This window comes from Oryx dammah, unplaced genomic scaffold (genome assembly GCF_014754425.2).
Source record: "Oryx dammah isolate SB20612 unplaced genomic scaffold, SCBI_Odam_1.1 HiC_scaffold_29, whole genome shotgun sequence".
In the NCBI taxonomy this organism is placed as follows: domain Eukaryota; kingdom Metazoa; phylum Chordata; class Mammalia; order Artiodactyla; family Bovidae; genus Oryx; species Oryx dammah.
Window position 1 is genome coordinate 60,428,691 of NW_024070213.1, and position 14,212 is coordinate 60,442,902.

At 52.7% G+C, this 14,212-nt stretch overlaps 1 protein-coding gene across 10 annotated transcripts in view; it reads right to left on the bottom strand.

Moving 5' to 3' along the window:
- SMARCC2 (SWI/SNF related, matrix associated, actin dependent regulator of chromatin subfamily c member 2) overlaps positions 1-14,212 on the bottom strand; it is a 20,583-nt gene continuing 6,371 nt past the window's right edge. Inside the window, exons 11-30 of one of the 10 annotated variants that reach the window (XM_040232917.1) lie at positions 13,129-13,253; positions 11,856-11,915; positions 11,661-11,698; positions 11,255-11,385; positions 10,894-10,965; positions 9,002-9,115; positions 8,143-8,296; positions 7,392-7,484; positions 7,044-7,160; positions 6,892-6,954; positions 6,290-6,548; positions 5,890-6,051; positions 5,557-5,621; positions 5,192-5,327; positions 4,951-5,117; positions 4,066-4,200; positions 2,659-3,040; positions 2,245-2,328; positions 1,906-1,971; positions 1-1,351 (exon numbers count right to left, since the gene is read on the bottom strand). In XM_040232917.1, the coding sequence (XP_040088851.1) occupies positions 1,275-1,351; positions 1,906-1,971; positions 2,245-2,328; positions 2,659-3,040; positions 4,066-4,200; positions 4,951-5,117; positions 5,192-5,327; positions 5,557-5,621; positions 5,890-6,051; positions 6,290-6,548; positions 6,892-6,954; positions 7,044-7,160; positions 7,392-7,484; positions 8,143-8,296; positions 9,002-9,115; positions 10,894-10,965; positions 11,255-11,385; positions 11,661-11,698; positions 11,856-11,915; positions 13,129-13,253 (2,500 nt within the window). In that variant the 3' untranslated portion in view covers positions 1-1,274. Of the gene's footprint in view, positions 1,352-1,905; positions 2,329-2,658; positions 3,041-4,065; positions 4,201-4,950; positions 5,118-5,191; positions 5,328-5,556; positions 5,622-5,889; positions 6,052-6,289; positions 6,549-6,891; positions 6,955-7,043; positions 7,164-7,391; positions 7,485-8,142; positions 8,297-9,001; positions 9,116-10,893; positions 10,966-11,254; positions 11,386-11,660; positions 11,699-11,855; positions 11,916-13,128; positions 13,254-14,212 lie in introns of all 10 variants that reach the window. The other 9 variants (XM_040232916.1, XM_040232913.1, XM_040232912.1 and 6 more) reach the window with 9 other exon arrangements.

The window sequence follows — 14,212 nt, forward strand, 5'->3', positions numbered from 1 at the left end:
TGGAACTGAAAGCAAATTAATTTATAAAAAAAAAGGAAAAGAAAGAAAATTTACAGAAAATTCTGAACAGAAGAAAGGTGCCAAGACGCAGAGGAAGAGAAACATGGGGACACGAGGAACAAAGGGCCTGGTGGGAGGGACCAAGAATTGGTGAAAAGCCTTGGGATCACTGTTGTCGTCACATCAGGGATGAAGAGGGACAGCTGGTACTGGGGGCACTGGAATCTGGGGTGCAGAGCTGAGCCATGAGCTGCCATCAGGGGGTTGGCATGCCCCTAGGTCGGGCACCCCTACCCAGCTGCTGCCCCAAATCCCAGGGAATTCCCCACTACCAGTCATGACGGGCGTGGTGGGAGGGAAGAGGGGACAGAGTGACCCACCACGTCGTGAGAAGGAGGTGCTTAAGTGCTTTTTTGACAATTCCACGTTTTTAAAACTTCCCATTCTTTTAGTGCTCCCCTCTCCGCATCTTCTGGGAGTCAGAGCCCGGGGAGGAGGCCACACAGCCCCACGTGCCCTTTCTTCCTCCACTACCTACCACAGGAATCCCCAAGACGTTTCCCCACCAAATAGACATACTCTGACATCAACTACGCAGGAGACTTAAAAACACAAAACTGACATTCAGAGGGAAAGGGGTCATTGGCTGAGCTGGGGTGGCCTAAACAGCAACACTGAGGAAGCAGTAGGAGAGAGGAGTGGGAATAAACGGGGCAGCCGAGCGGGGTGGGGAGCTGACTCGGTCACTAACGAGGGGCTGGAGGAGACAGCCTGCACCCTATCCTATCAGAGCTCTCCCCAGAACCTAATACCCCTTTCCTAAAACTCACCTCCCTCCTCCAAAAAATGTAAAAGTTGGATTTTTCTCACTGGTTGGAGGGCTTTTTTAAATCTCTACTTCCTTTTAAAAGGTTTTTTTTTTTTTCAATCCATAAAAAATGCAGTAGTTTTGTGGGGATGTACCCTTAACAGTGGTTAATTAGGACCTTGTAGAAACACCTTTGCCCAGCCCTTCCTTTGAGGGCAGCGTCCCCATCCTATCTTCTCTCCCAGACATTAGAAACATCTTTTCCACAGAAGTCCTTGAATCATCCAATATAAAAATGCATGCCCCTGACAGGCACGGTGGGGGCTTTGGAGGGGCAGGAGGACTTTCCTTACGTAGTGACGAACTCTCCAGGCTGGGGAAGGGTCCCAGTGGTGGGGACGGGGCTGTTCCTGGAACCTTGATCTCCGTGGGGGGTGAGGAGGGAGAGAGATGTCGGGCTGGCTCCTCACTGTGGGGGTGGCACGGGGGTGACTGTGCCTGGGCTCGGGGCCGTGGGGTCTGGAGGCAGGGGGGTGCCTGGGTCTGTGGAGAGAAGCAAGTTGCATCAGCTGAGGTGAGCAGGGGAGAGGGTCCAGACCCAGGCCACCAGACACGCAACCGGGCATGGCATGCAATGGACGGGAGATGAGAGAGCACCCCCGATGGACAACTTCCTTTTCCCAGTGCCCTCTCCCACCACACGCTGGGAAAACTGCTACACCCCTAACTGTCCTCCTGCCCCCCAGGGAACTCTCTAAATGGGGCACTTGAGTGTGACGGGAACAAGCAAACGGGACGGCAGTCATCATGCAAACAAGCAGCCGTTTTTCCAGTTTACAACTGAGATGCTCTGTGTCACAGGACTCCTCCGTGACCCACCAGTGAAAGGCCCCAGCGTCATCCCAGGGGCCAGCTGCCAGGCTGGGGAATGGTGGAGGACAGCCAGAGAGGCCCTTCCCTCCTGTATTCTAATTTTACCATGGTGTTCAAAAAAAGGATCCTGGAAGCCCTGGTACCCGAGCCCGTCGCCCACCTGCCCTCCAGTCCACCCCGTGGAGCCCTCTCCCGCCCCTTGTCCCCTCCAGGACCCTTCTCACCTGGCAGTGGGCTGGCACTGGGCAGGAGGTTGCCCTGAACAGCTGCCACAATGGCAGGGCTCTGGGCTGCGGCGGATCCGAGCCCCGGCCCAAGAGGCAAAGAAGATGGCATGGTGGTGGTCGCCGGCAGGTTAGGATGTAGAGGGTTCGCCATGGACACAGGCAGGTTAGGTGGGGGGAGAGTGGCCGGGGCGAACGGGAGATGGTGGTGATGCCCATGCAGGTTAGGAGGAGCGGGGAGGTTAATACTGATGGAGTCGGCTAGGCTACCAAATGGGATGATGGATGGAGCAGGAGGAGGAGGCGGCATGCCAAAAGGCAAACCCAAAGGAGCATTACCCGCCACGCCTGGGTGCCCGCTGCCTGGCACTGCCCCTGGCATCATTGAGGGAGGAGTTTGTTGGTTGGGGAACGGTGAGGGGCCTGGGAATGAAGAGGAGAGATGGAGAAGATTGGAGGCATACAATCTCACTCACCAACTCACTCACACAGTGAGGATAACCCAGTCACTCCTAGGCCACCTTCCCTTTTCCTGATACTAGAACTGAGTGATAAATCCTTCGTACAAAATTCCAAAAACCTGGCTCTGGGGAGGGAGCCCTGCTGACTTAGGGAATAGCCATGGTGAAGGAGGAGCTGTAGAAGCTGAGGTCAACCCTTATCTCCAGTCCTAACACACACTGCCTCTAAGGGGAACTGGAACATTCCCCCGGATCCCTCCACTCAGCCAGAGTTCCAGAAGCTATCACTCACCATGGGGTCCAGGGGGGGGTACCCCTGGTGGGACGGCCCCAGGCTGGGGGGCTCCAGCTGGTGGCTGCTGCTGTGGCCCCACCGTTGACCCTGCCTGCCCAAGCTGTTCGGAGGGCCCCAAGCTTCCAGGAGGGGCCCCACTGCCCGCAGGAGCTGGGGCCACAGAGGCTGGAGCCATGGCCAAGCCGTGGACAGTGGGTGGCCCAGCAGCGCCTGGTGGTGGGATAGGCTGGGAGCCCGGGGGCAGGGCTGGCGGTGGCTGCTGCTGCTGTTGGTGCATCTGCTGGAAGTGCTGCTGCCGGGCCCGCATCTCTGCGTACTTCAGCTGCTCCATGTGGAAGGCTTGTCTGTCGGCCAAGAGCTGCTGCCTCTGGTACTCCAGCTGCCCGGGCCGATGGAGAGCTGTCACCCGGGGGCAGGAAACCCCAAAGGCACACACCTTGCCCCCTGCTTTGTCTTCTGACAAGCCCAGCCTGCCATCCTGGAGATCCCCACACCAAACCTCAGCCTTGTGCTTGGCTTCCGCTGTTCTCGCCTCCCCTCCCCTCTCCAGCTCCCCCCACCAGGTCTTCTGGCTGCCCGCATGGCTTCTCACTGCAGTGGACAAGTGGACTTAATCTGGTGGTAGCCCTTGTTCATTTTCAGCTCCAGAGCTCTGAATTTGTCATTACTTTCATCTGGAAACCAACCCCCACCCCGCCAACCAACCAAGTTCCTCTAGTCAAATCATGTTCTTTCCCTCCTTCAAAACTGAAGAAAAACTCACAATTCTTAGGAAGCCCTCCCAGATCACCTCACTAGCCTCTGAGCTTTGGCCTTTATTCTGCTCTCATTCAGGATTTTTATACTTGATTGGAAATCTCTTAATTTTCATTTGTCAGATACTTGAAGCATTAGCCAACTTTGACGTCTCCATATTGGATATCTGGTATCTTCAATTGAGAAGTTCAGGATCAGAGTCCTTATCTTCTACTTCTTTCATATCTTCTAAGAATCAAAATGAGTCGACACCATGTCCATGCTATTCCCTTTCCAACTTTAACCCCTGGATCTGAAGCCCTTACCCTCTCATTATGCCTTAAACCTGTTTAATCACTCAACAATCACTCCACAGCCAAGTCTACCGTGGACTAAGCACCCTTCAAGGACCTGGAGATGCAGCAAAGAATCGACAAGAACTTGACCCTAGGGCTGACATTCTGTGGGACCTCAGTCTCCAGGCTGAACCTCTGGGTCACTGGACCCTAACCGCCCAGGCTGGCTCCTCCTGCCCTGGTCTGGGCTAGTCTGCTCCGCTGTGACGCCGCCAGCCTCAGGTTCTCTGTACTGCTGCTCCCCTCACCCTAAACCGCGGCCCAGCCCAGTGCCAAGGTGGGGCCCCGCCAACCGCCAGGGGACTCCACTCACTGCTTCTCGCTCCCGGTCCATGATCGTCTCTAGCTCCTCAAAATGCCGGAGTTTGATTTCCAGCTTTTTCATCTGGGTCTCCACCAGCAGGGCCACCAGAGATTTGATCTTCCTCTCCTCAACGGCAGCCAAGTGCTAAGGAAGGAGGGGTGGGGTGGCCATCAGTGGGAGGACCCAGCTGAAGACATTGGGCAACAGAGAAGGGTGGTGTAGGGGCTGACAGGCTTTAAGACAGAACTTGCTGTGGTCACAACCCAGAGAGTAGCACAGGCCTGAGCGGTGTTTTTAAAAGAACATGAAAAAAGAGAGAGGATATCAAAGGATAAGGAAAGGTCAAATAATTGAGAGGGTAGAAACAGGCCCAATCAGGACTTCCCTGGTGGTCTGGTAGTTAAGAATCCACCTTCCAATGCAGAGAAAGTGGGTTCGATCCCTGGTCAGGGAATTAAGATCCTGTAGGCCGTGGGGAAACTAAGCCCACGTGCCCCAACTGCCATAACCAGAGACTGTGAGCTGCAATTACTGAAGCCCTTCGCTCTAGAGCCTGTGCTCTGCAACGAGAGAAGCCTGCATGCTGCAACGAAGACCCAGTGCAGCCAAATAAATACATAAAATGTTTTACAATTAAAAAAAAAAGAAACAGGCCTAATGATAAAGGTTTAAAAAAGATGAGAGATGACCAAGTGTTCCTCTCAGGATCCAAAGGGGACAGGAGACAGGCCAGCACTGGGTAAGGATGACAAGGCAGGCTTTCCTCCAGGTGCTGTGTGATGAGGAGCAGCGCCTCCTTGCCTGGGGCTGAGGGGTAAGGATGACAAGGCAGGCTTTCCTCCAGGTGCTGTGTGATGAGGAGCAGCGCCTCCTTGCCTGGGGCTGAGGCCTTACCTTGGCCTTCACGGCGGCAGCAGCCAGGGCAGCAGCGGCGGCGGTGGAGAGGTTGCCCTCGCCAATGTCGCGCTCCACCTTCGTCTTCCTTTCCCCCTCCGACTCCACCACTTCTTTCAGCACCTCCTCCTGCCCTTCCTTGGGCTCCTTCTCCTTCTCAGGATCCACTGGGCCAGGAAAAGGGTCGTGAGCCCTAGAGCCTGGCTTCCTTTCAGAACCCCAACCACCACGTGAGGCTCACCTGTTGGGTCTCCGTCACTCTTTTCTGACTCCTTCTCGCTGTCGCCATCTTTCCCTTTCTCATCGTCCTTCTTGGGTGCCTCACTGGTCTTCTCCTTTGCTTCTTCCTCCACAGTCCCAACTCCTTCTCGAGGTTCCTGGAGCCCCAGGGAAAGGAAAAAGGGGAGTGTCAGGGTGCTGGTTCGCACACACAGGGCCCAGACCAGGAGCTGAGTTTACACCTCTTATTTGGGAGAGGGCCTGGATCCAGGACACAGCCCCATCCAAGCCCAGCCCTCGCCTGCCCAAGCTAAGTGGAGCCGGCTCCCCTTCCCTGGTCCACGCCGGACCCCTTTGCCTTCCCAGCCCGTGTCAATCCCGCTGTACCTTGGGTTCCTTCTTATCCTCTGTGGGCTGGCCCTCCGCCCGTGCCTCATCAGTCCCGCTCTCCTCTGGGTCCAGGGGAAGAGGAAACAGGAGATGTCTGACAGTTGGTCTACAACACTCTTCCAACTGCCCCTTCTAGCCAAGATCTTACTGAGAGGACCAGTGGGGAGCCATGGTACCTAAAGTAAAGCCCTGAGGAAAATGAACACCCCACCAACTCACCCCATTCGTCTCATGCTCTGAGGTCGGGTGGAGGCAGGGATGGTATGGGGAGGCCAGGGGGCTGAGGCTGCTGGTAAAAAGGGAGGAACTGGGGAACACGGCAGGCCTTACCGATCCTCTCCGGCTCATCGGAGGCGGTCCCTGCGATGCCACTGCTTTCCAGACCAAAGGCTGGGTCTGCCTTGCCTGTCACTTTGGCAGCTTCTTCCACTTTCCTAACATGGGCCTCCACCAAAGCTGTGGGAACCTCTTCCTTCATCTTGGAGAACTCTTCTGTAAGACCCAGAGAAGGGGAGGCTGGGAGCAGGAAGGTAGGCAGTTCTGGCACTCTCTGTGAGAGCTCCCTCACAAACCCAGCTCTTCATCTCTGCCTGCGTGGAGCTGGACCATTGCCTGGGCTGATGCCAGCCACAGACAAGGCCAGTAGGGCAGTGAACTTGAGGGGGTTCCACGGTCAGAGCACCCAGCCTTTCAAATGCAAACCAAGAGGGCTGGGAGCCCTGCACGTTACCTAGGGCTGACTTCGCAGCAGCTGAGGCCACTCGAGGGTCGACGACAGAGGCCAAGAAGGCGACAGTGCTCATCACGGGGTTGCCTGACTGGCTGAAGGGGATGGGCTGGTAGGCCAGGGGGCCCAGGGAGGCCTCTGAGTCCTCCAGGTACGGGTCTTCGATGGGAAGCCGGAGAAAATGCAAGATGCATTCATCCTGTGTGCGGCTTCCCACGTGCTCCGACACTTTGTTCCAGTCATCTTTGTACATTTCCAGTGCCTGGTGGTGGTGGTGCAGACACAACCTCACTTACTCCAGTAGCCACCTCCCTCAAAGGTCAGCGTCCCCAACCCTGCTAAGCAGAGCTGCTTCAGAGCTCTCTGGGTTGTGATATTTATATAATCTGCCAGGCCCAAGGGGAATCTCCAAGTAGCACTTGGTAAGGACAAGGGGCTGACAAAATGGTCTCAGTCCCTGCCCGGCAGCTGGCCCCTGAGGGAGTGTGTGATGGGCGCTGGGAAGGAGAGAGACAGGGCGAGATCACGCCCTCCCCACTCCCAAGTGCGGCCGGCACCCTGGCCACTTCCCTTTCACAGGACTCTCCTTCCCTGGCCCCAGTTACCTCCAGGAGCAGCAGGGTCTCCTGTTCCGTCCACTCTCGAGTGGCACTGGCTGCGGCTTTGCTCTGCAGGGGAAACACGGGTGGGTCAGCAAGAAGAGCCTGCAGCCTTGCAGGAGGAGGAGCACCGACCCCAGGTGCCCACGGCCCCGTACCTTGGAGGGGACGTTCTTCTTCGTGTACATGTCTGTGCGCAGGCCGAAATTCTGCATGTCTGTCGGTTTCTCCTTGCCTTTGTCAGGGAAGTTGAGCATTTGCTGGGAAGCAGAGTTCTGCTATTTGTGGAAGGGAAAGAGAGAGGTGACTCTGAGTGACTGCCAGGAGCCAGGGGCAGACAGAGAGAGAGGACAGACAGAAGGGGCTCCCTTCCCACAGCCAGGGACACCCCTGCGTGGACTTCCTCACTGCTGTAGCTCCTCTGCTCTCACAGCTCTTCTTCCCGGGCAGGGGCCCCCCAATAAAGGGGCAAAGAAGCAGCCCAGCGGGGTCTACACCCCACCTACCAGCTCTGGCTTGCCCTTAGCCGTCTCTGGCACCAGGTCATCCAGCTCTTTGCCCTTTCGCCCAGCCTTGGTATCAGCATCAACCTGGCGGCCCTAGGGGACAGAGCTTGGTGTCATGGAGGCTGGGCACAAAATGACCAGGCTGAGGCCCTGGAAGCCTCAAGACCAAATGCTGGGCAGCCCGAAGCTCGGGGGGCACTCATGCCACAGTTCCGTATTCCCTGAATGATTAATTAGATCTGGAATTGGCATGATATCCATTTGTATTCACAGGTATCTTTATGGGTTCTCTTAGGAGCTGGACAAGTAGGTTCTAATCCTACATGTCTGACCCTGGGCAAGCCACATAACAATTTTTGTAATGTATGAAATGGAAATGGAAAAAAATGGAAGTGATAAAAATTATGAAGCAAAAATGAAAAAATGCTGGAAACGTGACAAGGTTAAAAAATTTCATGCAACTGAATTGTAAGCCATTTTTCTCTATCTGCTCCATCCCCTACATTAGCCTGTCTGCTCCCCGAGGACAACAAGCATCTCTTCTCCCTCAGCAAGTCCTTGCAGTCTTAGGTACAAAGGCTGAGAGAGGGTGCTAAATACATGGGACTGATTCCTGTGGCCCTTTGCATCCCATGGAAAAGGAAGAAGCCTCAAACACTCCTGAAACATTACCCTAAAAAACCAGAAAAAGAAAAGTCCGAAGAAGCCCGTTTGCCCAGTTCCACCCCATCCCCGCAGCCCCTCACTCTACCTGCGGGGTCTTGGGCTGCAGCGGCACCAGCCCGGATGGTGTGTCTGCCAAGACGTGGAAGTGAGAGGTGGGTGGAGGCCCCATGGGAGTTGGTCGACTCTCGGCATCCACCTGGTAGTTAATGAGACCCCACTGTTCTAGGAAGGCATGGACCCTGTGAGGAGAGAGGCAGAGACTGGGTCACACACGAGGAGAGGGCTGGGGGCACCCTCTTCTCTGCTCCTTCTGCTGCTGCTGAGTCGCTTCAGTCGTGTCCGACTCTGTGCGACCCCAGAGACGGCAGCCCACCAGGCTCTCCCGTCCCTGGGATTCTCCAGGCAAGAACACTGGAGTGGGTTGCCATTTCATTCTCCAATGCATGAAGGTGAAAAGAGAAAGTGAAGTCGCTCAGTCGTGTCTGACTCTTAGCGACCCCATGGACTGTAGCCTACCAGGCTCCTCCATCTATGGGATTTTCCAGGCAAGAGTACTGGAGTGGGGTGCCATTGCCTTCTCCTCTGCTCCTTCTACTCCCTGGGAAATATGGCCTCCTCCCAGCTCCTACACACCAGGGACAGCCAAGTCTCCATGTGCACCAGGGTTTCTCTCCATATCCACCCATCAGCTAAACCTTGCTTCCTCCATCTCTCACCGGATGGGCTCCTTCACTACAGATGTGCTCCTTCTTCCTCCCGCCACACTGCAGAGAGCGCCCTGCCATCCCCTAAGTCACCCTGACCCAAGCCTGAACTTGCCTTTCTCTAGCTGTGTCTTTCCCGCTCATCCCCTATGCTCCTTGCCAGCAGCCTCTTTACTTCGACCAAGAGGCACCTGTGAGCATCGTCCTTGAGCCTCTGCCACCCCTCAGCTGCAGACCCACCTCATGATGGCACAGACGTCACCCGCCAGGTTCCTGCGACAGGCGGTGGACGTGAGATACTCCTGGGGGTTCAGCCGGTAAGTATCAATCATGAAGTTCCGATAGGCCAGGTAGCTTAGAAGAGAGAGATGTGAACGGTGAGAGGGCTGAGGGGTAGGGAAAATTGGTAAGAGAAGAACGACCTTCATGTGTGACAGAGAAGAAGAAGAATGCCTCATCCAACTCAATACACACTGTGGGTCTCCTGTGTGCTAGACAAGAGGGGTTCAGACCCTCTATGGGATTTTTCGTTAAATGAGTTATCTCCTTGGCTGTGTGTGCTTGGGGATGTTTCATCCACCTTTTTTTTTTTTTTTTGGCCATTCCACATGGGTGGCAGGATCTCAGTTCCCTGACCAGGAACTGAACCCGGGGCCTGGCAGTGAAAGCCCAGAATCCTAACCATTAGGCTAACAGGGCACTCCCGCATCCAACATTTGGAAAAGAAATCAAAAAGAGAAAGTGCCCTTAATTCCAAAGGCAGGTGTTAAAGGGAAGTCCTTAGGGGTGCCTCCACCTAGTTAGCAGGGCACAGCCTTAAGAATACATGTTTTGAAGGTGGAGAGGTCTAAGTTTAAATCCTAGTTCTACTATGATGGCCTTAAATTTTTGAAACTTAGTTACCTTAACTGTAAAATGAAGTGTCTTTTGAGAATAGAAAGGTCTGTAGAGATACAGAATAGTGCTGGGCACACTGTACAAGCTCCAAAAATGGCAGCTATTGTGTGGCATAACGTAAAGTTTGAGAACATGAGGCAGACTACAGGACTCAGACCCCAGCTTTATTACTCATGAGCTGTGTAACTTTAAGCAAGTAACTGACGCCCTCCACGCCTCAGTTTCCTTGTCAGTAAATTGAAGATAATAAGAGCTACAGCTAAAGCTGATGTGAAGATTAAATTAGTCAAGGTATGTAGGATACTTAGGATAATGCCTGGGAGATAAAGGGCACTCAATACATATAGGCCATTATCGCTGTTTGGTATTTTACACCCAGAGTGCAAAGTGTAAAGAGTTCTAGTTCCAACTCTGCCTGCAGATCAAGTTGAACTCATGTCATCTGTCACTATTGCCTCTGGAGAGAGCAAGGCTTCTTCATACACTGCTTTCCCCAGCAAGAGGAGGAGAAGAAAACCATACCAGGCTGTGGGGAAAGAAACACGGTGGAAGGACCCCGGAGCAGGGAGATGGGGAGCTGAGGAATAGCTAGGAAGCCGATGCATTCAGTCCTCAGGGCGCCTGGGCTCAGCACTAGCTCCCACCTGCCCAACCGTATCTATCCTGGAACATTCCTAACCACAGAAAACCACCAAACTAAAGCCAGGCAGGTTTGGTCTGAGGAGGAGCTTCGAAGGACATGAAGACGTCTGAGCCCCAGGCCCAGACTTTACAAAACACATCTCTCCATCCTTTAATTCACAAACTGGGTCTTAATAGTTCCTCTTCCCATTTTTTTCTGTCAAAACCTACTCTATGGGACTAGTAATAGTCAGTTACACTTTAGCCAAAGAGATTAATTATGCTGGAAATATTTGCAATTTAGACAGCACAGGTAAGTATGGATGGAAAGCTCTAAACCCTGTTAAAAGAAACAGAGGGAGGAAACACAGCTGAGCCCAGGGGGAAGCAGATACTTGTTTTGAACAGAAGAGCAGGCTTTACACAGCCCCCAGCAGATCCCAGAGGCAGTGGTCACAGTGCTGGGCTGGAGCTGCCTGTGGGCAGACAGCATGTCTCCGTGAGCCTAGCACAGTGCCTGGCTCATGTAGGGAGCTCAAGAAGTGTCTGCCCACGTGGATCAGGAGGAGCCAATGGGGACAGGAGGAAGAGAAACACGAGCTACAGTGTCTTACATTTCTGGAGTCTTGGACTTGTTCTTGCCATTGAAGAACTCGGGGAGAGCCCTCCGTTCGATGGCGTGAACACTGCAAGAGAAGCCAGGGTGCAATGAGAAGGCTCGAGTGGAGAGATGGGACCCCAAAGATGAGAGATGGGACCCCCAGATGAGAGAGGAAACGTCTGGAAGAAGGGGCAGCAAGAAGGAACGGGAGGCCTGGGTCTGAGAACTAGACCAGGAGCTCCCCTACAGCTGAACTGTACCCCAGTCTTGCTGGCTGAGCAAGAGGGAACTTATCTGGAGGCGGGAGAAGGAACAACATGCGGACCCGTGGTCACAGGAAAAAAGGCTTCAGTGAGGAGCTGGAGCAGCGATACCTGTTGTAGTCAAACCAGGCAGCATAGCTCGGGATGATGATGTGGTGGGTCTGCTCAGTCACGTTGTCCTCATGCAGGTCTGGGTTCTTGGTCTGCTCCCCCTTGTTGCCTGTGCTGTTCTCGTCCTCATCCTATGAGTATGGAGGCTGCTGGACTCTCAGCATTCTCGTTTAGCCCTTAGCAACCCCCTGCTTCTCCCCCACCCTGGGACCATGGGCACTAAAGATGGGATGGAACTGAACAGTTAAGGGCCTTGGGACTCAAAAGGCTCAGAGTTTTGAGCAACAGTGAGAATGAGTTCTAGGGTGGGAAGAGTCTGGACAGTGGAAAGTTCTGGGTGAAAGGAACTTTATAATCACAAGGCAGAATCACAGGGAGAGGTAGGGGGCCTCTAAACTGGCTCTACCTTGCCCGTGGTCTCCATGCTTTCATCCTCTTGTTCATCTGAAAGAGAGAGACAGCAAGATAGAAGGTTGGTGCTGCCTGAGGGTCCAGAGAACAAGTGCGCTTTTGGAAAGGCCCCGGTAGGCCAGGGGCAGGGGCCAGCCTCCTGCCACCGCCTCTAGGCTCTAACTGCCTTGCCCCAAGTGCCCCATCTTACCCAGGTCAGTCATGGTGCCTCCTTTGACTGGGGCTGACTCCGAATCCTTCTTAGTGTTGACTGCCAGGGGAAGAGAGTCATTTTAACAGACAGGTTCTGTCTAAATCAAGCCCTCGCCTCTCCACTATGAACAGTTCCAGAGAGCTCACTTTCTTCCAAAGTTTGCTCCATCTGATCACAAAATGTAATAGCTTGCTCCAGTCACAATCATTCTGGAGCTTGAAACTCTTCCCCTTTCCCCACCAAAGATTCATTTTACTCAAGCTTTTTCTTATAAAGAAGCATCTTCTACTTTACGAACATTCATCAATCACTCTTGTCTTTAATTGCCCCTTATCTCTATCTAGAAGTCTGTAAGTTCCTCCTGGACTGACACAGAGTCTGACCAAATCATTCTGTAGAGGAGTGGCTGGATCTTAAACATTTTTGAAAGCAGAAGACATTTTCCTCCACTGAATTCATACACAGGAGCTCACCCAAGAAAACACATAGAGAAGAGCTGCTCTGATGGAAGAAGAGGTGAAAGCTGGAACTCCTCTCAGTGGCCTTCCCCACCCTACTCCTGAAACCCACTCCTGGGTGTCTGTGGAATACAGACATAAAGCAGTACTGCAGAGCAGTAGTCTCCAAAGTGGGGTTGCAAAAGAGGGTCCACTGGAACACAGGCCGAGAATATTAGAACCTCTATTTTTAAATCTTATCCTGTACATTTTCCTAATTTTACATAACATATGTGTTTTATAATGTTCCTAAAAGTAGTGGTGAACATTACATGTGTATAATTTGTGCTCAAGTATATCTTACTGACATTGAAAGTGAAAGTGAAAGTTGCTCAGTCATGTCTGACTCTTTTAGACCCCATGGACTGTAGTCCATGGAATTCTCTAGGCCAGAATACTGGAGTGGATAGCCTTTCCCTTCTCCAGGGGAACCTTCCCAACCCAGGGATTGAACCCATGTCTCTCGCATTGCAGGTGGATTCTTTACCAGCTGAGCCACAGGGAAGTCCCAAAATACTGGAGAGGGTAGCCTATCCCTTCTCCAGTGGATCTTCCCGACCCAGGAATCAAACCAGGGTCTCCTGCATGGCAGGTGGATTCTTTACCAACTGAGCTATCTGGTGTGTAATAAAAGAAATTTGGAGACAGCACGGTCCATGACTCAGACATGGAAATGAAGTTAGAGGATTGTCTGTGGTGATGAATATGATTTCAATAACCAGCTAAGTTGAAGGGTAAGAGTCTCTATACCTGGAGCTGGGCCTGGCCCATACCTGTCTTGGGCAATGTCACCTCTTCCACATTGGGGACCGGTGAGGGCTCATCCATGTCCTTCGTCAGGTCTTCTTGCTCCTCCTCTCTGTGGCCTCGCTTTGACTTGGTGTAAGGTGTTGAAGGACTGCAAAGGAAAGAGAGTGAAAGTGAATCCAGGCATCCTTGGACAAGGACTCCCTGGAAGGTGAGTTCAATGAAAAGAAAGGAAGCAAGAAAAACTCCCAAAGGGACTGAGAGGTACGTGATAAACATAATTAACAGTGCTGTGCGGTGCACACGAAAGTTGTTAGCAGAGTAAATCCTGGGCTTCCCTGGTGGTCCGGTGGTTAAGAATCCACTTGCTAATGCAGGAGACACGGGTTTAATCCTTGGGCCGGGAAGATCCCACATGACATGGAGCAACTAAACTCCTGCAACACAACTACTAAGTCTGTGCTCTAGAGCCTGGGGGCCACAACTACTGGAGCCTCTGTGCTCGAGTCCGTGCTCTGCAACAAGAGAAGCCACCTCAATGAGAAGCGTGCTCATCACAACTGAGAGTAGCTCCTGCTTGTCGCAACTAGAGAAAAGCCCATGCAACAGTGAAGACCCAACACAGCCAAAAAATAAACAAATAAATAAAAATTTTAAAAAAAGAGCAAATCTTGAGAGTTCTCAGAACAAAGAAAAAAATTTTTTTACTTATTTTTCTATTTCTTTAATTTATTATCTACATGAGACAAAAGATGTTTACCAAATGTACTTTGATAATCACTTCACAATGTATGTGAACCAAATCATGATGTATTCCTTAAACTTCTACAGGGCTGTATGTCAGCTACATTGCAATAAAACTACAAGGAAGGGACTTCCCTGGTGGTCCAGTGATTAAGAATCCACTTTCCAATACAGGGAAGTGGGCTCGATTCCTGCTCCAGGAACTAAGATCCCACATGCGGCAGGGCAACTAAGCCCACGCCACAACTACTAAGTCTGAATGCCCTAGAGCTCGTGTGCCATAACTAGAGAGCCCATGAGCTGCAAGGAAGATCTCGAGCAACCTCGAGCACTGCAACCAAGACTAGATGCAGCCAAAAATAAATT